The sequence below is a fragment of the Stigmatopora nigra genome, chromosome 20 (assembly GCF_051989575.1).
Source record: "Stigmatopora nigra isolate UIUO_SnigA chromosome 20, RoL_Snig_1.1, whole genome shotgun sequence".
Taxonomy (NCBI): Eukaryota; Metazoa; Chordata; class Actinopteri; order Syngnathiformes; family Syngnathidae; genus Stigmatopora; species Stigmatopora nigra.
The window spans coordinates 4,540,253-4,562,864 of NC_135527.1; the positions used below are offsets into that span (position 1 = coordinate 4,540,253).

A 22,612-nucleotide genomic window follows, 5' to 3' on the forward strand; every position below is an offset into this window, starting at 1 on the left:
GGCCGAGGTCGATTCATGGAACGCTCTCCAACATTCCCTATCTTCCCTCACAAGAGTCAAACTTGACTGTAAAACGACTGCCAGCTGATTGAGGGCAGGTTCACTAATGTCCAAAGTACTGCCGAAACCCGGGATTGAACCAGGGACTTTTAGACCTTCAGTCTAACGCTCACTCAACTGATTAACCAGACTTCGCCCAAAGTTTGGTCATTGCCATGGAAACTTGCCACTGATTAATCAGACTTTGCCCAAAGTTTGGTCATTGCCATGGAAACTTTCCACTGATTAACCAGACTTTGCCCAAAGTTTGGTCATTGTCATGGAGACCTCACACATATTAATTGGACATTGCCCAGAGTTTGGTCGTTGTCTAGAAACCATACTATGCCCTGTTTTCTTATATAAAGACGAACCCACTGTTCATTCGATAGAGAGCTGCAAAAACATCCCGCTGAACAGGACTCCACTGTTTAACCTTTCTCTCCCCTCGTTGCAGTTTCATAATAAACCTTTTTCCTGTTAAATTGATCTCACTACTTTTTAACCTGCTCCCGAAGTTGTATTTCCAGATCTCTCATACTTGGGTGCCAAAAACTCGAGAGCCAACAGCCAACAGCCAACAGCCAACAGCCAACAGCCAACAGCCAACAGCCAACAGCCAACAGGCAACAGCCAACAGCCAACAGCCAACAGCCAACAGCCAACAGCCAACAGCCAACAGCCAACAGCCAACAGCCAACAGCCAACAGCCAACAGCCAACATATATATATATATATATATATATATATATATATATATATATATATATATATATATATATATATATATATATATATATATATATATATATATATATATATATATATATATATATATATATATATATATATATATATATATATATATATATATATATATATATATATATATATATATATATATATATATATATATATATATATATATATATATATATATATATATATATATATATATATATATATATATATATATATATATATATATATATATATATATATATATATATATATATATATATATATATATATATATATATATATATATATATATATATATATATATATATATATATATATATATATATATATATATATATATATATATATATATATATATATATATATATATATATATATATATATATATATATATATATATATATATATATATATATATATATATATATATTTATTTATTTATTTATTTCTGGAATCTCCCTGTGCACTTGGTTGCTAACGTCCCTGGGGTTGGGGTTAGAGTTTAACATCCAAGTACATTTGACAACCATAACCCAAACCTAAACGGGGACCAAAGACGGGCGACCAAATGTCCGAGCACCTCAGAGATCCGGGATAGATTGCTATAGGTCTTTGGAGACATTCCCCTCCCTCATCTAAGGTAGTGTGGCCGAGCGGTCCAAGGCGCTGGATTAAGGCTCCAGTCTCTCAGGAGGCGTGGGTTCAAATCCCACCACTGCCAATATTAATTATGGTGCTAATGGCTTTTTTAATGGGTAGAAATGGCTCTTCCATGACATTTAAACTAAAATGTCAAAAGCACTGGTGAGGGAGCAGAGTCCCGGATGCCTAAATAGGAGCTTCGTGGTTGCACACCACTGATGAAGACATCAAAGATGATGGTCAATCGTTTTTGTCCACTGCTTACAGTGGCGGGCCGTCAGGGCCTTCAAGGCCTTCTCTGCTGGCCTAAGATATAACTGAATCATATATTATTATATTTTGTCCATCAATACTTATTACATAATTCCAAATTGTCTGTTAGCTTCCTTTCATTGCGTCCCCCCTGGTTGCACTGCTTTCAGATGTTTGTTTTCATATTGAAGCATTTAACCAATCACATTTCAGCCATTATTTGTTACCAAGGTCAGAAATCTTTCTTAAGGCCATCACAATCAGTACTGCAGGCTCTGCTGGATTAAACAAGTTTCAATAAGACTGTTACTTTAACCAATCAGATTTCGAGTTGGCAACACCACAATGCCTTGTCGCAGGTGTAGGGATATGTCATTGCCTTCTTGCAGGCGTAGGGATACGTCATCGTTTTCATCAACTATGATTGGGTAGTGATTAGCCAGAGCTACCAAACTGTACCTGGAGCTAGCTGCACAAGTAAATATATTGTCTTGTTGATTTAGAGTCATTTTCAAGACGGACTTTGCCAGAAATATGACAGAACAGGTTCAACTTTCAGCATTAGCTTCGATTGCGATTTAAAAGAAGGTCCGGGTGACCAAAAGACCGCAACCAAAAGACCGACGACCAAAAGACCGGCGATCGAAAGACAGCGACTAAAATACCGGCGACCAATCGACCGCACACACAAGGTTTTATATCCATAAAATCCTTTATAAGGGGTTGAATTGATTTGATGCGTTGAAGGCGCTACCAAAAAATGCACAGACCGCCACTGACTGCTTACCATCTAAGTCTTAGATTCTAAGACATGTGTCTCTTAACTTTCACTTTCTGACTAAACCTTTTGCCTGAGCAGGAAACAGGTTTCTCAACATCCTGAGTTATTAAGTGTATTTTTAAATACACTGTTTAATTGTCTTGAAATCAAGCTTGTACTTTCTGTCGACTTTAGAAGTGAAAAAAATAAACCAATTGCGGCGCACAAAAAAGCCCTTTTATTACACATTGAGAGAATATATACATATAAAAATTGAACCCACCTTCTAGTCTGTTAAGAACAACTTTTGCATGAATTATTTAGCAAACGATTGAGTGTTCCTCGTGGAACACTCCTGCACGTGAATTCTGTTGGAGGCACCTTTGATAGCTAATAGCCTAAACCTAAAAGAAGTGGCCCCTTAGCTGGTAACCGGTCAAGTAGTCGCAGGGGCTATTTAGCCGGTAACTGGTCAAATGGACTATATGGCCCCATGTGGCCCAATTAAAACGTTACACTATTCAGAAACCTTCTCAAGGCGCAGGCAATGTTCCAACATTTTAACATATGGGAACCTGAAAATAAGACTAAACAACCCGCACAGGAAAAAAGCCTTTTTTCTCAATTTGTGGCAGGAATATCTTAAGAACACAATTGCCCACATCAGTCAGAGAGCCTTTTCCTGCTCAGCTTCTTGCCAGAGATTCAGTTATAACGATAGACTTAAAAGACGCATGTGATTTGATAAGGGGTGGCCAATCACGGCTTGGCTTGCTTCATCAATTTCCATATGAAATTGGATTGGATTGGATAACTTTATTCATCTCGTATTTGGAAAACTACATTGTGGCAGTAGCACGGGGGTGATTAGACAGAACAGCAAGTAAAAAGCAAATCAAAGTAAATGGAATCATCAAAACATTAAGACAAAAAAGCAGCAAAATCACAAAACGAGCAAGAATGGACGGAGCTACCATGGCTCAAATGAACAGTGGGTTTGTCTTCATATAGGAAAACAGGGCATAGTATGGTTCCTATTACAATGACTAAACTCTGGGCAAAGTCGGATTAATCAGTGACAGCTCTCCATGGCAATGACCAAACTATGGGCAAGTTTCTTATGACAAAGATGTTTCTATTCTTACAAAAACTGATACAATATGAACAAACAATTGCCTAGCGACTGACATTTTAGCTTACAATATTATCTTTCAATTCCCTCCTATTGTAAGTATAAAATTATTATTGTTGTCCGGGCCATTGTAGCCCTGGTAGGGTTACCCATGGCCAACTTCTGATGTGAGGGATCAGATGAAGAATGGTTCGAAGGACCTCTTATGATGAGCAACATCATTGGACGAAACAGGAAACAGCCTGAGCGTAAGGTTGAGAAATTCCAGCGCGACCTAGTTTGGCTCACCTCTACACACAGCTTGGGTTCCGGTACCAATCCTCTCGAGGGGGGTTGGACACTCTTCCACTCTGGAGTTGCCCGCGGGACAAAAGGGGTGCATCCCTTCATCTTTGGGTGGGGGGACGGAACCTAATTGTTGTTTGTGAGCATGCACAAAAGCAGTTCAGAGTACCTTCCCCTTTTGGAGTCCTTGGAGGGGGTGCTGGAGAGTGCTCCTTATGGGGACTCCCTTGTTCTGCTGGGGGACTTCAATGTTGATGTGAGAACTGGGGGGAGTGATTGGGAAGAACGTCCCCCCTGATCGAAACCCGAGTGGTGTTCTATTGTTAGATTTCTGCACTCGTAGTGGTTGACAATAATGAGCACCATGTTCAAGCATAAGGGTGTCCATATGTGCATTAAGCACCAGGACACCCGCATGTCTATGATACTCGGGTAAAGAGAGGGACGGAGCTCTCAACCAATCACAACCTGGTGGTAAGTTGGCTCCGAAGATGGGGGCAGATTCTAATGCAGCCCGGGAGACCTAAACGTTTCCTTCCTCTATTTGAAAGACATTCAATTCCCACACGCCGCTCCCTGCTCGACCTCACCTGTCCGTCCCTGCATCTCCGTGCCGACTGGCCCCACAGTCGCACCCGAGCCAATGCCAGCACGTTGCTGGTTATCTCTTTTAGTCAGAGTGTGTTGCTGTAAATACCAAAGTCGTGGGTTGGACTGCTGAACGGGCACGGCTTCTCGAGAACACGTGTCAAAGAGACACCCTGGGGAACAGATCTGGCCTGCTGCCTCATTTTGTGCAGTTTGACACCCTTCCTCCAGAGTAAGTTATGATTGCCTAAAATGATTTATTTTGTCGTAACATAACAGTTTAGCTAGCTGACATTTACAATTGCGGTAATCACACAAAATTCATGGTCACTTTGCACATGGCTGGTTAGCTCGGTTGGTCAGATTGAGGTGCAAATAATACCAAGGTTGTGGGTTTGACCTCCATATGGGCCAAGACCTCTACAAAATCGATTGAAATTACCTAGTCCAACTTCTTTTGTCGTAACTTAAGTGTTTAGCTACTTGACGTATTCCGTCATGATGCAAATACCTGTATTGTGCAGCGTGAGGCCTGTTAACTTAGTTGGTCAGAGTGTGGTGCTAATAATGCCAAAGTCGTGGGTTCGACCCCCACGTGGGTCAGTACCTCTCTGTAGTATTTGAAATTGTGAAGTACAACTTATTTTGCCATAACATAATATATTTTCTTGATGTTTCCTCAGTTACTGTGATCTGTTATTTTATCTGGTCCACAACGCAGAAGATGCCACCCAGCATGTGAATCATCTCAGTGAGGGAATACTAGCTAGGTTTGTTCCCACCACATTTCTGTTCTTCACAAATTAATGTGAAACTAAATTTGTATTCATACTCAAGCGGGCAAAACAGTGTTTCTCAACTATGCTTAGCCTCCAATGACGAAGCCTGTAGAAAACCAGAAAATGATTACTCTTAATAGTTGTCACAAGTGCAAAAATCTCAAAATAAAGATGTAAAAACTCTTAAATTCGAAACAACAAAATGCTGTACCAGAGTTGTCTATCGGTCTGGTATGTTGACAGAAGGACCGAAGTTGGGCAACCAGCACCCCCCCCCTCCCCCATAGTTAAATCACGGTTGTTTTGGAGTCATGAGAGACACTAATGCTAATCCTCAAGTAGATTGTCAATTTTTAGTGTTGAAAAATTGAAACATCAAATTAAATTAATACATTTTTTAACCGAAGAAATATAACAGTCAGTATTAAATTTGACACTTATAGGCAATTTCAAATGTTTTTTTTTCCAAATAACAACAAAGCAATTTAGTAACACACTATTTTGAAGTATAACCCCAAAATTTTGGCGTCAGAGATTTAGCAGCAAAGATCTAAAATCGATGAACAAAGTCAATTGCACATATGTCAAGCAATAAATATAAGCCCCTTTTCAATTTCAAAATGTCAATGTTGAATTTGTTTAACAATACAGTTTCTGACAAAAATCTTAACAAATTAACTAAACAGATTAGATGATATCTATATATTTAAACAACTGCAAACATTGTGCGGCATACGTTTGTAACGTTTAAAGAAAGTTTTAATTTGAAAAGATGCACACTGGTAGTACGCTTGTGACAGCTTTTTGACATGTAGTATGATTAACTATGTTTTTATAATATCAAAAATCCACAAAAACCTACACTGGTGAAAGACCAGTTTCCTGCTCAGTCTGTTGTCAAAAATTCAGTTGCCAAAAGGGCTTAAAATCACACGAAAGAACCCTCACAGGTTAGACATATTTTCTTTGTCAGTTTGTAGTTAAACATTCAATTAGAAGGCCCATTTAAAGCCTCACAGAACGAATTCACACAGAGAAAAAAACTTTTTTTCCCTGCCCAGTGTATCATCGAACATTCAATCAAAAGAACACAAAATCTCATACTGATAAAACAAAAATTTCTTCCTGCTCAATGTGTCAAAGTAACATTAGCTATTACCTAAAGTGCCAATTTAAATTCGACATGGTATGTCATATTTGTGTTTTTCATTGAAGTGGAAGTTTTTAACTGCAAAATGGATGAACTCACCGTGAATGTGAAAGTCTACAGTTTGGACCGAGATGCTTGTGCTGGCGAATAGTGAGAAGAAGCAGAGTGGCGCAGCGGAAGCGTGCTGGCCCCATAACCCAGAATTCGATGGATTGAAACCATTCTCTGCTACTTACAATCATTTTGTTTTTTGCAGAAGCAAAATACTTCACTTATTGTGTTGTAGTTGCTGTGAAAATCTCATCTTGACAATTATTAATTCTGGAAATTAATACTTCACTTCACATTCTTCTTATGGATGCCCACCGATCAAAAGTTGTATCAAAATTTAACGGAAATCGGGCCCAATGCGTCATTTTCAGAGTATTGAAATACTATTAGTTCCCTGAGAAAACCCACGCAATCCCGGGGAGAACATGCAAACCCCACGCAGCTGGACCGACCTGAATTTGAACCCAGGACTCCAGAGCTGTGAGGTCGACGCGCCAACCACTCGCATCACTGGGCTGCTACTTAGTTCTTATTTATTGATTATTTATTTGTCTGTTTGTTGTTGTTATTTGTGCGCTACATGGTGAAAGCATTAAATCTCATTGCACTTGTACGACAGTAGTGGGCCGTCAGGGCCTTCCAGGCCTTCTCTGCTGGCCTAAGAAATATCTGAATCATATATTATATTTTGTCCATCAATGCTAAATAATTCCAAATTGTCTGTTAGCTTCATTTCCCCCTGGTTGCACTGCCTGGGTGTGTCTGAATGCCCCGCCCACAGAGACTCGAGTTGGAAAACAAAATGGTGACATACTTCTATCACAAAGGAGAGGGAAGTGGTATAAAAAGAACAATCTGGAGAACTACTATTAAGAAGATGTATAGTATCCTGACATTCGGAATTCACTGGGTCTAGACGGCACACTTGAATCTGCAGTTGTGCAGATGAGAAGCATACCTTTTAAGGGTAATGAACATAACAGTAAGCGATACGAGATCAAAATCAGCGCAATTCAAACCACATGATTCAATCTGGGGTGGTGGTGTTCCACATGACCATTAATTTTGGTCCACCCCCCCCCCCCCCCAGAAAATCATACTCCCGCAACTTTGCCAACTTTGAGTGGGCAAAGTTACATTGAACTGTTACATGTGTGCATTACCCAAACTGTCAAGGCCCTACAGCAGGGGTCTCAAACTCGCGGCCCGCGGGACAATAATTTACGGCCCGTGTCTTAATACGCAAGATTAATGTCCATGCGGCCCGCAAGATTGATATGAATGACACTGTGTTCGGAGCTGGATGAACCAATCACGGTGAAGTATACAGCTCTGGAGGGTGGGACATTGGCCGGGCGCTTTTCTTGTGGAAATCCTGATGCGGCCCAGTCTCACCCAGACTCTGCCACTAGCGGCGCCCAGGTCAATTGAGTTTGAGACCCTTGCTCTAGAGCAAGGGTGTCAAACCGCACAAAATGATGCAGGAGGCCAGATATGTTCCCCGGCTGCCTCTTTGACACCTGTGTTCTAGAGAGGCTGTGCCCGTTCCACGGTCAAACCCAAAACTTTGGCATTTTCAGCGCCATGCTCTGCCTAAATGAGATAAACAGCAATTTGCTGGCACTATTACTAAACTATCACTAAACTATGCCGAGCCGGAATTTCTCAACCTTACGCTCAGGATCTTTCCTAACCGCGTCCCGGCAAAGGAAGATTTCTTCTAATAGTGTTGCTCATCATAAGAGGTCCTCTGAGCCAATCTTTGTCTGATCCCTCACATCAGACAAGTTGGCCATTGGTAACCCTACCAGGACTACAAGGCTCCGGTCAACATTGGTCCAAGGATCACTGGGACTGATTAACCCCACGGGGCACACCCAATCAGTACTTTTTTTGTAGAAGCAAACTACCCCACTTCCAAGAGTTACCATTGCTGTCAAAATAGTGTTCTTGAAATTGCCATCTAGATTCATACACATACTTGAGAGCATGTTACCAACAAAAAAATGCAGTATGATTTAAAAAAACAACTGAACAAGACACATAAAAAAATGAAAACAATCGAAAATTACATCTACATATGAGAAAAGAAATATTTATCCATAGTGTTGGACAGTATTCAGTAATACTATTATATATGTATGTATTTAATCATTTACGTATGAATGCTTCTTCAATTTATCTGAGGAGAACTCACGATTGTAAGAAGTCACCAAGTCCTCGTCCCAAGGACTGTTTACTGGACCTTCACCACAGAATGCAGACCTAGAAGGACACTTAAGAAGATGCTGATTGAGCGAGATCACTGTCTGAACAACCTTTGTGATTCAACGCATATAATCTGTGTCTGAGCCTATTTGGGTCACAGAGGTGATTAGAATCTAACTCGACTGCAAAGTGACTCATGGCTTACAAGGAAACCGAAAACTGACTGCTAGCTGAATTAGGCTGGGTTTGCAAAGTCTAAAGTGATGCCGAAACCAGAGGTTGAACCAGGGACCTTTAAATCTTAACTCTAACGCTCTCCCAACTGAGCTACTGCAGCCGGTTTATGACATGAACAACCAACTTGAATTGCAAATTGACTCATGGCTTACTATTCCATGTGCTTTACCCGAGACTCGCACATTCACGCATACACATCAAAAGTAAATAAACATTACTAAACATAATCTTCCTTCTCACATGCTAAACACTGTACAATCGAACCTTGTGATACGACCACTTCGCCACACAACATTTTGTCTTACAATAAAAATTTTGATCGAATAATTCGCCTGTGGCAGTAGCTCTGTCCACTCTTTTTGTTTTTCGTGTTTTACAGCCCCTCTATCTTTTTTTAAATTACATTTGAATATTTCTTATTACATTGCTTTTTACTTTACTTTGTACATTCTACTTTTTACTATAATAATGAGTAATGAGTATGTTAATACTTTACTTCTTTTTTTCTGTTTATGTTTCACATGTACTGTTAACGGATGCAGTTTTTTATATGTATCGTATCTTGTGCTGACCCGGCTTATCTGTCAAATTTCTAAAGTCAATGTGACAGACGTGCCAGGGGTGCCCATACGGTGACACTTTTTTCCTTAGGTGGCTAATGTGAAATATAAATGGTATTCTTATATTTAATCGTGCACCCTTTTGCACTCTGATGTATTAAAGGTTGCTAGAATATAATTTAATTTACATCTATTGGTTAAAATGTACACGACACCTTTTGTACTCCACCTCCTTCATTTGTATTAACGCCTCCGATTGTTATGACTTGTCTTATCTCTATTAAAAACACAGTTGAAGCAGCTTTTCAGCGGGAAATAGCTTTGGGGAGCCTGGAGAGTTGTCATACTCTCCGGCCTCTGAATTGTTGCATCCCCGCCTCTTCAGACGCGGCCTTAACTTTCATTATATCTGCCTCAGTATGTCTTCCAATGTTCAAGTTTATTCAAGTATTGGCCAACAAGCTAGAGGAGCTCTTAAACTGACACTTTTTTTCTTAGATGGCTAATGTCCCATATCACCCACCCCATCACATATCATAATTCAATAAAACCAGGGCTCGTCCGGGAGTTGGATCCGGGATCTCTCACACCCTAGGCGAGAATCATACCACTAGACCAACGAGCCAATGACAGTAATCTAACCATGGAGGGGTGCCCAACTCCGGTCCTTCAGGGCCCCTTTGCGGTCTCTTTTTCATATCTCCCTCCTCTATCACACCTGAACCAAATGGTCAACTCATCGTCCAGAAGCTTGATAACGATCCCAATTATTGGATTCAGGCGTGTTGATGGAGGGAGACATGGAAAACAAATTTGATTGCGGCCCTCGAGGGCTGGAGTTGGGCACGCTAATGTAATGTAAACGATCCCAATTATTTGATTCAGGCGTGTTGATGAAGGGAGACATGGTAAACAAATTTGATAGGGGCCCTATACTACACATCCTGATGATGGAGTCTATCCCACCAGACTTCAAGCGAAAGGCAGACAACACCAGTAAGCCGTAGGGCACAAACAACCTTTTGCACTCATAATCATACCGACACTATTGGGAATTGAGGCCACGCCTGCCTGCAAGTCAGCCGGGTGTTCCACTGTACCCTCAGAGATCTGGGATAGATTGCTTTAGGTTTGTGGAAGACTTCCACAGACTCATCCAAGGTAGTGTGGCCGAGCGGTCTAAGGCGCTGGATTAAGGCTTCAGTCTCTCAGGAGGCGTGGGTTCAAATCCCACCATTGCCAGTATCTTCTGAGCTGCTTAAGTCTCTTTTAATGGGTGCAAATGGCTCTTCCCTAACATTTCAACTAAAATGTGAAAACCACTGGGGAGGGAGCCTCGTGGTTTCCCCACCACTGTCTTTGGTAACATCCACAAAATACATTTGTTCTGTGTTTAAGCCATCGTGGATGACAGGCAATAGTTATTGTCCACTGCTCACCACCCAAGACATATGTGTCTCTTAGCTATCACCTTCTGACTAAACCTATTGCCTGTGCAGGAAAAAGATTTGTCACCAACGTGGTTTGTTAAATGTATTTTTAAACACACTGTTTAATTGTCTTTAAATCAAGCTTGTACATTCAGTCGACTTGAGAATTTTAAAAAAAATCAATTGCAGTGCACAAAAAGCCCTTTTGTTGCACACTGAGAAAATATATAAATATAAAAAAGTGAACCCACCTTCTAGTCAGTTAAGAAATATTTTTGTTCTTCGTGGAACACTCCCACACGTAAATTCTGTTGGAGGCACCTTTGATAGTTAATAGCAGGCTAAACCTAAAGGCAGTGGCTCCTTAGCCAGTAACAGGTCAAGTAGTCGCAGGGGCTATTTAGCCGGTAACCGGTCAAATAGCCTATATGGACCCATATGGCTTTTTATATGCACCATGTTGTTGGAGAAGGGCAGACATCATGAATTTGAAATAATGGCTTGGTGTACTCTGGCAGGCCCATGACGGATGAGTATAGTATGGCTTGTTTAATGGTGTGGAAAGCTTCTTCAGCAGCTGGAGTCCATTCTTTAGGATCTGACATGTTGAGGTCTTTGTCACTCATGAGGTCCAATAGTGGCTGGGTGATTTGTGCGAAGTGAAGGATCCATCCTCGACAGTAGTTGGCTAAACCAAGGAAAGCAAAGACTTGCTTCTTGGTCTGGGGGCATCTTTGAGTGCCTTCTTCCTGTTGTCCGTTAACCTTCGACCTTTTTGTGACAAGAGATGTCCCAAAAATGTGACATCAATCTGGCAAAATTAAAGTTTAGATAATGAGGCCTTGTTCCCCGTCTTTTCCAGGTGTTGGAACACTCTGATGGACTGTTTTCGGGTTTCTTCTGCTGTTGAGCTTGCAATTAGGATGTCGTCCACATAGATGAGGACTTGTGTAGACTCTGGATATGAATGGTAACTCATGGATCTCTGGATCTCTGTGGAGAATATGGTTGGGCTGTTGCAGAATCCTTGTGGCAATCTGGTGGAGGTGAACTTTCTGTTGCCAAAGGTGAAGCCGACATGGTGGTGGCTTGAAGCAACTCGGTTATCATTTGTGCGCTGGCTGTCACCTGGGCCTTTTCCTTCTTGGAGCGAATGTTCTCCTCTGCGTGGCTTTTCCAATGGAGTATCTCAGCGGATGAGGTAGTCTTGTAGGTGACGAAGTGTATTTTGATGAATCCAGAAATGGGAACTTGGAAACCTTGGATAAACCATTGTTTAAACTGGACTCGGAATGGGCCATTTTCATTGTCGTCATCCATCATGCGGCTGTTGGACTTGACACAGCTTTCTAATCTGGCATAGTAATCATTTGTAGTCTCGCCCTCTTTCCACGTACATGTCCTTATTCTTTGGTAGGCGGGGGGTCTCTGGAACATTGCCCCTGCTCTTCCTAGTAGCTTTTCTATTTCTCCGGTTAGGGCATGGGGGTCGTAGGCTAATATGTTTCCCCCTACATCACTACCTGTGAATCTCTCTCTGACTCTGCCCAATCTATGCTTCAGTGAGTTCTTTAAGGCTTTCTCCACTTCAGCTCCTTTCAGGTTATAGGATGCCACTAACTGACAGAATTTTCTGGCCTATTGTTCCGCATTTTCTTCCACATCTCCGAGTCCCTTGCATGCTTCCAGTCATCTGGCCTTGGTCCAAGGTCGGTAGACCAATAAGGTGGGTTGTTGTTGTTGTACTGCAAACTTTTAATACTACCGCAGTGATAATACTCATTCAAATCATTACACTTCACATTGACAGAAATCAAAGGCTGAACTCACAATCTTTCTCGTTCCGAACCTGCCCTAGTCCGGGGACCCGTCACCAGATTACAGGAGTGGCGAGGGAACGTCCGCCTGGTTCACCCTTTCAATGGAGGATGCTGTCGTCGTGCCCCGTCGTCGCTCCGGCAATTGTTGGCTGTTGGGTCTCAGGTTTTCGGAAACCAAGTATGATAGATCTGAAAATACAACTTCAGGAGAAGATTAAGAAGTAGTGAGATCAATTTAATAGGAAATAGGTTTATTATCAAAGTGCAAAGGGGGGAGAGAGGTTAAACAGTGGAGTCCTGTTCAGCGCAATGTTCTTGCAGCTCTCTCACGAATGAACAGTGGGTTCATCTTTATATAGGGAAAGAAGCCATAGTATGGTTTCTATGACAACGCCCAAACTCTGGGCAAAGTCGGATTAATCAGTGACAGGTCTCCATGGCAACGACCAAACTTTGCGCAAAGTCTGAACAATCAATGGCAAGTTTCCATGGCAACGACCAAACTTTGGGGAAAGTCGGATTAATCAGTGGCAAGTTTCAATGGCAATGACCAAACTTTGGGCAAAGTCTGGTTAATCAGTGTAAAGTCCCCATGACAACGACCCTGGGTTTTAGCAGCACATTGGACTTTGCAAATCCACCTTAAATAAGCTGGAAGTCAGTTTGAAAGCTGTTCCTTGTAAGCCATGAGTCATTTTGCAGTCAAATTTGATTCTTGTCACCAACATGACCTGAATTGGCTAGGATAGGGAATGTTGGAGAGTGTTCCTGAATCGACCTTGGGCTTTGGCAGTTTATTGGACTCTCTAAACCAGACCAATATCAGTTGATGCTCTAATTGCAATGTTGTACAAGTTAGCCATGAGTAGATTTTTAGTCCATGTTGGTTATTGTCCACTGTCAATCAGCCGAAGTAGCTCAGTTGGGAGAGCGTTAGACTGAAGATCTAAAGGTCGCTGGTTCAATCCCGCGTTTCGGCAGTTCATTGGACTTTGCGAATCCGCCCTCAATCAGCTGGCAGTTTGTATGAAAGCCGTTTCTTTGTAAGCCATGACTCATTTTATAGTCAGGTTTGGCTCTTGTCACCAACATGGCCCAAATTGGCTCAAATAGGGAATGTTGAAGAGCGTTCCCTGAATCGGCCTTGGGCTTCGTCAGTCCATTAGACACTATAGAACCAGACCAATATCACTTAATGCTCCAATTGGAATATTGTACTAGTAAGCCATGAGTCAATTTCTAGTCCAAGTTGGTTGTTGCTATCAGGCGGCTGAAGTAACTCAGTTGGAAAGGGCGTTAGACTGTTTGTCTAACAGTACCTTGTTCAACCTTTGCAAAGCCATGGGTCTTTATTTACAAATGGTTAAAATACTAGAGTGGGTGTGTGTTTCAATGTGTCACAACTTTTCCGTTATTGCATTATTGGCAAACAGATAGTTAATCACAGTCACTCCCATGGCAGTCGCTCATGCTGACTGACTGGGGCGATGAACGGCGGCACTTTACCTTCCAAAACAAATTTCTATTTGTAGGTGTGTCACACGCGAATCTAATGCATTAATTACCTAGTTCCTTCTGGAATGAATATTGCTGATAGGGCAGCAAAAGGGGGTGGAGCTCCCAGATGCCCCACTGGGGATGTGTTAGGTTCATCCATGCACTCATAGCATGTTGGTCTAGTAGTGGTATGATTCTTGCTTAGGGTGCTTTAGGTCCCGAGTCCAACTCTTGGATGAGTCGTTGTTGTGTTGTTTGGTGATCTATAGTGGGAAAAAGTGTCATTCAGTGAGCACATCTGACTCACTGGTTAGGGTGCGATAGGTCCCGGGTCCAACTCCCACATGAGCCCTTGTTATGTAGGGGTTTATCTGTATTACTCAGTGATAATTTTACAATTGGCACACTGCGAGTCCCAGGGATTCGCTTGTCTGAAAACTGTGCGTCCCAGGAAACTTGTCACGAGTCCCAACATACTACGGAGGCAAATAAAACATAAGCAACGATATATAAACATTCAGATTTAATTTATTTATTATATGGTTTAGGGTTAGGGTTTATTTATCATTGTACTAGTCTTTCAGCTCGTACATCCTCCTCTCTTTGCAGCCAAAAGTCTTTTGAAATGTGCGTATTTTTCCTTGCTTCCCCCGTTTTGCTTCATGATCATCGATCGAATCTTCTGCAGTTCTTTTCTTACTAGTTGTATTTTTTAACTGCGAAATAACTATCCAGACTGTTTTGCTTTTTCTGAAACATTTTTTATCTTTCTTACACTATTACGAAACTCTTGCTATCGCTTTCTCTCCTTCGTCTGCTAGTGTCTGCTAGTCTTGTTCACGCGAGAATTATTTCGCAAAGATTATGTGGAATAAATTGGTTTGCTATCGGATATATGTGTTTTGGTTTTTTTTTTATAAAAATGTCTTTGCGTCCGAAAAAAGCACATTACTTGAAATTGTGCGTCTGGAAGAAAAGCTGTGCGTATCAGACGCAGGACGCAGAGGTAACGAGAACACTGATTACTATTATATATAAATGTGTAGTAAATTGTTTATTTGTTAAATCATTCTTCATATTGTTCGAAGAGTGCTCGGGGTCATGAACAGTCATTTAGTCCTCTCATACAAGGATTGCCTATCCAAGGATTGTTTATCCGACATCGCACCCAGTCTGGGGCTCTGAGGACTGTTGATCTGGATTTGCAGCAAGTAGACGCCAAGCTCTCCGATTGTTGGGTTTATTCTGTATTACTATTATAAATATAGTTGTATTAAGTCATTTCTTTGTTAAATCATTCTCTTATTATTCTCAAAGTGTTGCGAGGTCACCAATAACCGCTAAGTCATCTTTAACCTGGACTGCCTGTTCCAGGATGTTTATACAAACAATTCACCCAATCTGAGTCTTTGAGATACGGTGGTCCCTTTTGTAACGAGGCCAGGGCAAACAAGAATGTTGCTTCTGTTATTTTCAACATAGCGACTATACCTCGTGACGCACTTCGGGTTTTTCTTTATGTAATTGTTATATGATTCTTAGGTCAAGGGAAGGCATAATTGTTCTAATCCAAATGTTGTTTGGTCTAGTCTCCTGCCTTGTTATTGGTAAAATACTTTGATTGTTATTGTAGTTCCAGATGTTGTTTTTACTCATACGTGATGAAATGATCAACAACTCTGTAAATTGTTTTGATTCGTGGCAATAAGAGTCGTACGAAAATGTCTATTTGAGGAGACGTTCTGAAGTTGTAGGAGAAACTCTGGCTTGTTGAATCTCCCCTCTGAGGTTTTATCCGTGATCCATTCTATTTAATTAAATGTCAATAATTGAATACGATGTCTGCCTGCAGTTATTGATAATTACGAACGAGGGTAATTATTGATGAACCTAACACCGACTAACAACAGATATGGATATCTGCCACTTCCAGCAACACTCGCGTAGTGTGCATACCCCGTGACGCACTTTGGGCTTCTTTATGTAATTGTTATATGATTGTTATGTCAAATGAAGGCGTGATTGTTTTAATCCAAATGAAGGTTGGTTTTAGTTTCCTGTTTTGTTATTGTTAAAATACCTTCATTGTTATTTTAGTTATATATGTTGTTTTTGCTTACACATGTGGAATTAATCAATAACCTTTTAATTGTTTTGATTTATGGCCTTAAAAGCTGTACGGGAATTACTGTTCGGGGATGTACTTTGGGGATCAAGATGAAGTCTTGAGGCTCTGATCTATCTACCTTTATTAAGATAATGTTATCCGGGATCAGATCTATTTAATTAAATGTCAATAATTGAATAAGAAGCCCGCCTGCAGTTATTGATAATTACGAACAAGGGTAATTATTAATGAACCTAACAGTATAACAAACGCAACACTTGGGACACCGTCAGTGGCACAGTGGTGTGCAAACATGAGACTCATTTTCATCTGTTTCGGACTCAGCTCTCTCGCCCATTGTTTCACATTTTGCCATCCAGGTTAGAGAAGGGCATGAAGAAATTGGATCAAAGCAACCATTCAGGGCAAAAGGAATTATTGGCAGTGGTGGGATTTAATCCCACGCTTCTTGAGAGACTGGAGCCTAAATCCAGCGCCTTAGACCGCTCGGCCACACTACCCTTGGAAATAAGTGTTGTGCATGCATAAATTGTAATTGAACCTTAAACAACCTTATATTTAAATATTGAAGCATGTTATTTGTTACTTGCAATAAGATTAAACACAATGTATCATTTAAAGCAAATGCTCTTAAAATTACCTAACTTTTTCTCAAAATGTAGCTTTTCGATTTAGTATCACGGCTAGCTAGACTCGAATTGGACTTCGAACTGCTCTCTTCACGCTGTGGCATTAGGAGACCAAATGTAACATTACCGCCCCCTCTGTTTAAAATCTGAATTGAGAACCTGGCATGTGGTACTAAGACAGTAGAGGGCGATAATGCTACAGTACGTTGGCTGCCTACAACCGTAAAACCTAAAGAGGAAGAAGGGGTGGGGTGTTCATTTTTCTGCATGGCTAGGATTTTAACTTTTTGTTTGTGCACCTCTTGTTTCTCCTCAATTTGATTGAACTTAAATGAAACTAAACCTCGACAACATGCTCAAAATTAAATAGTTTGTGGAATCGGAGGCCAGTCCGTTTTTCTTCAATCCGTTTTGGGAGTCGTACTTTAGCCTAGCTGGCAGCTAACAAAGGAACACGTCGTCTGCATCAGCACGTCGTCAAGCGAACACAAAAAAGTTTGGAAAAATTGCCTGCGAGAATGAAGCCGGTTGCGGAAAAGTTTCAGATGGAACTTAATAGCGTGAAAGAGGATCTCTCATGTCATCAACATTCTATTGTTTGCAAAATGATGCAAGTTAAAGTAGTTCTTCACAAACTCGAAGGTACGTTCACTTTTGACGATCATTATTGCATAATAGACTAATATATACTTTATGTTACACAATTGATATTTCATAATGAAATATTTAACAGGGTGGGCAATGTTTCTGATCGTGACTTTATTGAATGGATCGAAGCACGACAGCGCATAGCATTATGGGTAGAACTTAGAAGTGCTACAATGATGAATCACTAGATGTCGGCAACTGCTCTATATTCATTACTTTAATCTGTGACATCTTCCTTCCTTTAGGTTACTGTTCTGTAACTTTAAAGTAACATTTTATTCACATTAAACATTGCTGCCCACCATGACTTATTGTTCTGAACATGAACTATTCTTGTACAGTGGTACCTCCACTTACGATGAAAGTTTCGATCGAATAATTTGCCTGCGATATGATCAAAATTCCGAGATGCGACCAAGCCAGGTGTCCATGACATGAGTGGCTGTTTACCACTGTAGCGTATTTTTTTGCCGCATCTCTTTTGTGTAACAGATATCTACGAGCTTTTGTGTAAAGTTACATTAAACATTTGTTTGAGTGTGTATGTATATATTAATCCAAGTTAATTTAAATTTGTTCGTTTACGGGTGCGTTTTGCAGATAGTTCAAAGCAAAGTAAATGGGATCATTAAGAATCACCAAATCAATTCATTTAGACAGAAAAGCAGCAGAAACACAAAATGAGCAAGAGGAGCTACCGCCATAGGCTGCCACTTGAACAGCGCCATCTTGGTTGCGGTCGCAAAAACGGATCCAGACTCAAAGATGTGATAAAAATTGAGACCACACACAGGAGGTCTTCCATAAGATGGAGAACGTCTGCAGACTGTGATCGAGGTAGAGAATATGCAGAGTCACTCTTCCAAGCTTATCCACACAGTTCCTCAGAAGTCTGGAGCTGAAGACAACAGTAGCAGAGTAAAATTCCTCAACTTGGTTTCCGGCCTGGTAAGTGCAGACAGCTCCTCCATCTTATCCCTTGATGGAAGGATTGGTCAGAGGTGTTGCTTCTTCTGCCGGCACGTTTGTCCTGCGCCGAATATCCACCGGTATTGAGGTGTTGCTCCTATTGCTGCGTATTGTAACAGCTAGTCCTATGTGTATGAGAGCATAGGCGTGGCTGAATGGTTCGAAAAAAGAAGTAGCAGAAAGAAGCCAAGCTAACAGAACAAGGAAGGTTGTAAGAACATCAAAGTATATAGTACAAAGTAAAGTAAAAATCAATGTATTATCAAATATTAAAATGTCATTAAAATAGATAGAAGGGCTGTAAAACCTGAAAGACATGAGTGGGCAGAAATACTGCCACCGGCAGCCGTGTGAAAGGCGCCATCTTGGAAAAAAATAGATGAACTAAACAACGAGAGCAGCGATCAAACAATGATCTCAAAGTTGCGGCCCGAAGGCCAAGCCTGGCCCACTACCACTCCGTGATGCGGCCTGCGAAGCTAGTTCAAAATGAATGCTAAAATTCAAATGCAGCTTATAAATAAATAGAATATTAACTATCCTCAGAGATATTCACTACATCAATCCGCACAGACATTAAGGTATTGAGGCAAGACCGCTTCACCTCATAGAACTACCAGTACCATCAGAGGAGGGGATCGAGACCACCTTCGAACGCAAGAAGGCCGAATACTTGAACTGGCAGCCAAGTGCTAGAAAATTGTCTGGAAATGCACCATCTAACCAGTCGAGATTTGCTGCTGAGGCTACGTTGGGCTTCTCCCACTGTTTTTGATCCCTTCATTCACTCATTTTCTGAAATGCTAAATCTTGTTATGGGGTGCTTGAGCCTATCCCGGCTGCCTTCAGGCTAGAGGCGAGGAACACCTTGAATCGATGGCCAGCCAATCACAGAGCACGAGGAGAAAAACAACCATTCACGCTCACACTCGTACCTAGGGGAAATTGAGTGTCCAATCAGACTTTACCTCTATTTCAATCTCATTAATCCCCCAAATAATAATAGACCTGCTACTTAAGAAAAGTTAATGCTTTTTTAATGTCTCCCCTTTGGTGAAAGCATTTTTATTAAATTAAAATCACCTATGAAGAAACTTTTCTGACCAATAGTGCCTTACTTTGAAAAATGCACCTATGAACAGTTTTCAACTCGTGTTGCTGTTGATGAAAATACTACAGGAGTAGGTACTGCATTTAGACAAAATGAATGTATGGCTCCCCTTCCGTTTGGTTTCATTTCTGTGAACAAGAAATTCAGTCATTTTGAAATTAGAAAATGGTTAATCAATTATGTTTGTGTCTTTGCAGGTTTCAGAAATGATCTTATTGCTGATGGGCAGGATGCTGACCTTGAAGGGGAATTTGAGCTCTCCCAAATGAAAGAGGAGGAGCCAGAGTTCTCTCAACAACAAATGAGAGACGAGCAACATCCATTCAAAAGGGAGGAAGATAATTTCACCTGGTCACTTGGTGAGTTCGTGAAGAGGGAAGATGTTCTGGGCGTGGCAAGTGGAGGGGCGGAACCTGCAAACACCAAAACATGGCCCCGAATTAAAGAGGAGGAGCCAGAGTTCCCTCTAAAACAAATAGAAGAGCAACTTCCAATCAAAAAGGAGGAAGATCATTTCACCTGGTCACCAGGTGAGTCCGTTAAAAGGGATTATCTGGGCGTGGCCAGTGAAGGGGCGGAGCCTGCAAACGCCTCAGCATGGCCCCAAATTAAAGAGAAGCCAGAGTTCCCTCAACAGTGCAAAAGAGAAGACCAATCTCCAATCAAAAATGAATGTGTCAAATGTTCAACTGATGAGCCTTTCAAGAGTGAAGATGATCTGGGCGTGGCCAATAGAGGGGTGGAGCTTCTGAACGGCAGCTCAACAAAAGGATGGCGAGCAGAAAATGTAATTTATCCTTTATCAGATGGCAACAATTTGCTTGATGATGATGATGAAGATGTTTTGAAAAATCCCAGCGGTGACAAACTCTGCAAATGCTTTCAGTGTGGGAAAACCTTTGGGAGAAAGTCTTCCTTGAAAATACACACAAGAACCCACACGGGTGAAAAACCATATTCATGCTCAGTTTGTGGTCAAAGATTCACACAGGTGGGACAGTTAAATAGTCATGCAAGAACCCACACTGGTGAAAAACCATTTTCATGTTCAGTTTGCAGTAAAGCCTTTTCTAAAAAAGACAACTTAAAAACCCACACAAGAACCCACACAGGTGAAAAACCATTTTCATGTTCAGTTTGTGGTCAAAGATTCACAGCGAAGGCAACATTAATTAGCCATGCAAGAACACACACAGGTGAAAAACCATTTTCATGTTCAGCTTGTTGTCAAAGATTCACAGAGAAGGGAAGCTTAAAAAAACATGTGATAATCCACACTGGTGAAAAACCATTTTCGTGTTCAATTTGTGGTAAATCCTTTTCTCTACTGCAACACTTAAAAAGGCACACAAGTGAACACACAGATAAAAGTTCGTTTTCCTGCTCAGTTTGTAGTCGAACATTTTCCCAAAGGAAAAGTTTAGAAGAACACTTATTAACCCACACCAGAGAACAATGTTTTCCTGCTCAGTCTGTGGCCACAGTTGCGCAACAACAGCGCAATTAAAAAGCTACGCAATTCAGAAACATTTTCCAGGCGCTGTTAATGTTCCAACATTTTCACATAAGGGAACCTAAAAAGAAGTCTCAACAACCCACACGGGAGAAAAGCCCTTTTTTGCTCAATTTGTCGCAGGAATATCTTAAAAACACAATTACCCACTTCGGTCAGAAACCCTTTTTCTGCTCAGCCTCTTGCCAGAGATTTAGTCGTAAGGATAGGCTTAAAAGATGCAAATGTGTTGTGACAAGCAATAGCCAATGACGTCTTTGCCGGCTTTATCAATTTCTGTATGAAAGATCATTGTAATCAAAGTATAATTATATTTTGCATTCTGAAAATCATGTTTACACTTTTTAACGTGTAATAACAATCCACACTTCAAATTTGTATTTGTCTATTGACTTTGTTTGCAAATCCAACAATAGTATTGAGTGTTATTCAAACATAATCCATTTTAATGAAAATAATTGATAAATTGAATCTAGGATCTAAGAAACAGTAGGAATATGGTGTGAAAGAATGAATTTTGTCAAAATGAATAAGTAGTACAATGTCCTTATACTTTTGTCATTTTATATATCATCTTGTCATATTTTGTGTACTTCCAATAAAGCTCTCTTTTTGGTGAAAATAATTTTGGGGTCTTTTTGTTGAATAAAATGAGCCTTCCAAATTCAACGGTGACAAAAAAAAGAAGCGTTATTTGCTTAGATTTAAAACGTACTTTTTTTTTTTAGTTATGCTTCAAAATAAAACATGAAACAAAAGGAAAGGACTAATTTAAACTTCAATATGGTAGATTTAAGTGACTAAAAATGAGGAATATAATAACAAAAACGCGGATCCAAAAGGCCGTGAGTCTTTTTCTCTTGTATTTCCGGCAGTTGGGCGTAATGCTGCCACCTAGCGGCGACACGAGGTTTCTGTCAAATCAATACGATAGTTTTGGAATAGTGTTTTAATTTTTCCGGGTTTTTAAGGCAATATGCTTTTTATTTCTTCTTAGCCTCATGAAGGAATCCACCAAAAGTATCGGAACAGAGCATTTGTTCCATTTCCTTTCGAATTTTATGAACGAAGGCTGAAAGCTAGCTCAGCCTAGCTTAGTTTAGCCTGGCATACCTACGACCAATGGGGACAAACAAGGCGATTAGGATCAACGCATCACCAAGCTAGCTAACAACAAATCCCAAAAGATGTCAGGTAAATGGTTTTATAACTCTCATATCTCTCAAATAGATGATCATTTGAATATTTATAGATTTATTTTCACCCCCCGTGGTTGAGGTTCATCATGTAAAGTTGTAAACACAGTCGAGTGTGACATTAGTTTTCGGTTACATGACAACTGACCCAGTCTTAACGTCAAAAACACCTTTTCCTGATGTTCACGTATACCAAAAATTCGTTTTGAGCTTTTACATGGGTGCA

The 22,612-nt window shown here is 40.6% G+C and overlaps 2 protein-coding genes and 5 non-coding genes across 7 annotated transcripts in view; 5 read left to right on the plus strand and 2 right to left on the minus strand.

The window, feature by feature from the left end:
- LOC144213350 (uncharacterized) overlaps nucleotides 1-22,612 on the minus strand; it is a 324,366-nt gene that overhangs the window by 65,237 nt on the left and 236,517 nt on the right. The window lies entirely within an intron of this gene.
- trnal-aag (transfer RNA leucine (anticodon AAG)) lies at nucleotides 1,441-1,522 on the plus strand. Its single transcript has one exon. It is a non-coding gene; the product is annotated as a tRNA-Leu (tRNA).
- trnai-aau (transfer RNA isoleucine (anticodon AAU)) lies at nucleotides 4,990-5,063 on the plus strand. Its single transcript has one exon. It is a non-coding gene; the product is annotated as a tRNA-Ile (tRNA).
- Nucleotides 10,606-10,687, plus strand: trnal-aag (transfer RNA leucine (anticodon AAG)). The gene has a single exon. It is a non-coding gene; the product is annotated as a tRNA-Leu (tRNA).
- trnaf-gaa (transfer RNA phenylalanine (anticodon GAA)) lies at nucleotides 13,603-13,675 on the plus strand. Its single transcript has one exon. It is a non-coding gene; the product is annotated as a tRNA-Phe (tRNA).
- trnal-uag (transfer RNA leucine (anticodon UAG)) lies at nucleotides 16,739-16,820 on the minus strand. Its single transcript has one exon. It is a non-coding gene; the product is annotated as a tRNA-Leu (tRNA).
- Nucleotides 17,191-21,815, plus strand: LOC144213391 (uncharacterized). Its single transcript, XM_077741833.1, has 2 exons — nucleotides 17,191-17,591; nucleotides 19,875-21,815. The coding sequence occupies exons 1-2, from the start codon at nucleotides 17,468-17,470 to the stop codon at nucleotides 21,182-21,184; spliced, it is 1,434 nt and encodes a 477-aa protein (XP_077597959.1). The 5' UTR covers nucleotides 17,191-17,467; the 3' UTR covers nucleotides 21,185-21,815.

Coding starts and splice junctions, on each gene's coding strand:
- LOC144213391 (XM_077741833.1), top strand. CDS start 17,468: ATGAAGCCGGTTGCGGAAAAGTTTCAGATGGAACTTAATAGCGTGAAA. Junction 17,592..19,874: donor AGTTCTTCACAAACTCGAAG/GTACGTTCACTT, acceptor GTGTCTTTGCAG/GTTTCAGAAATGATCTTATT.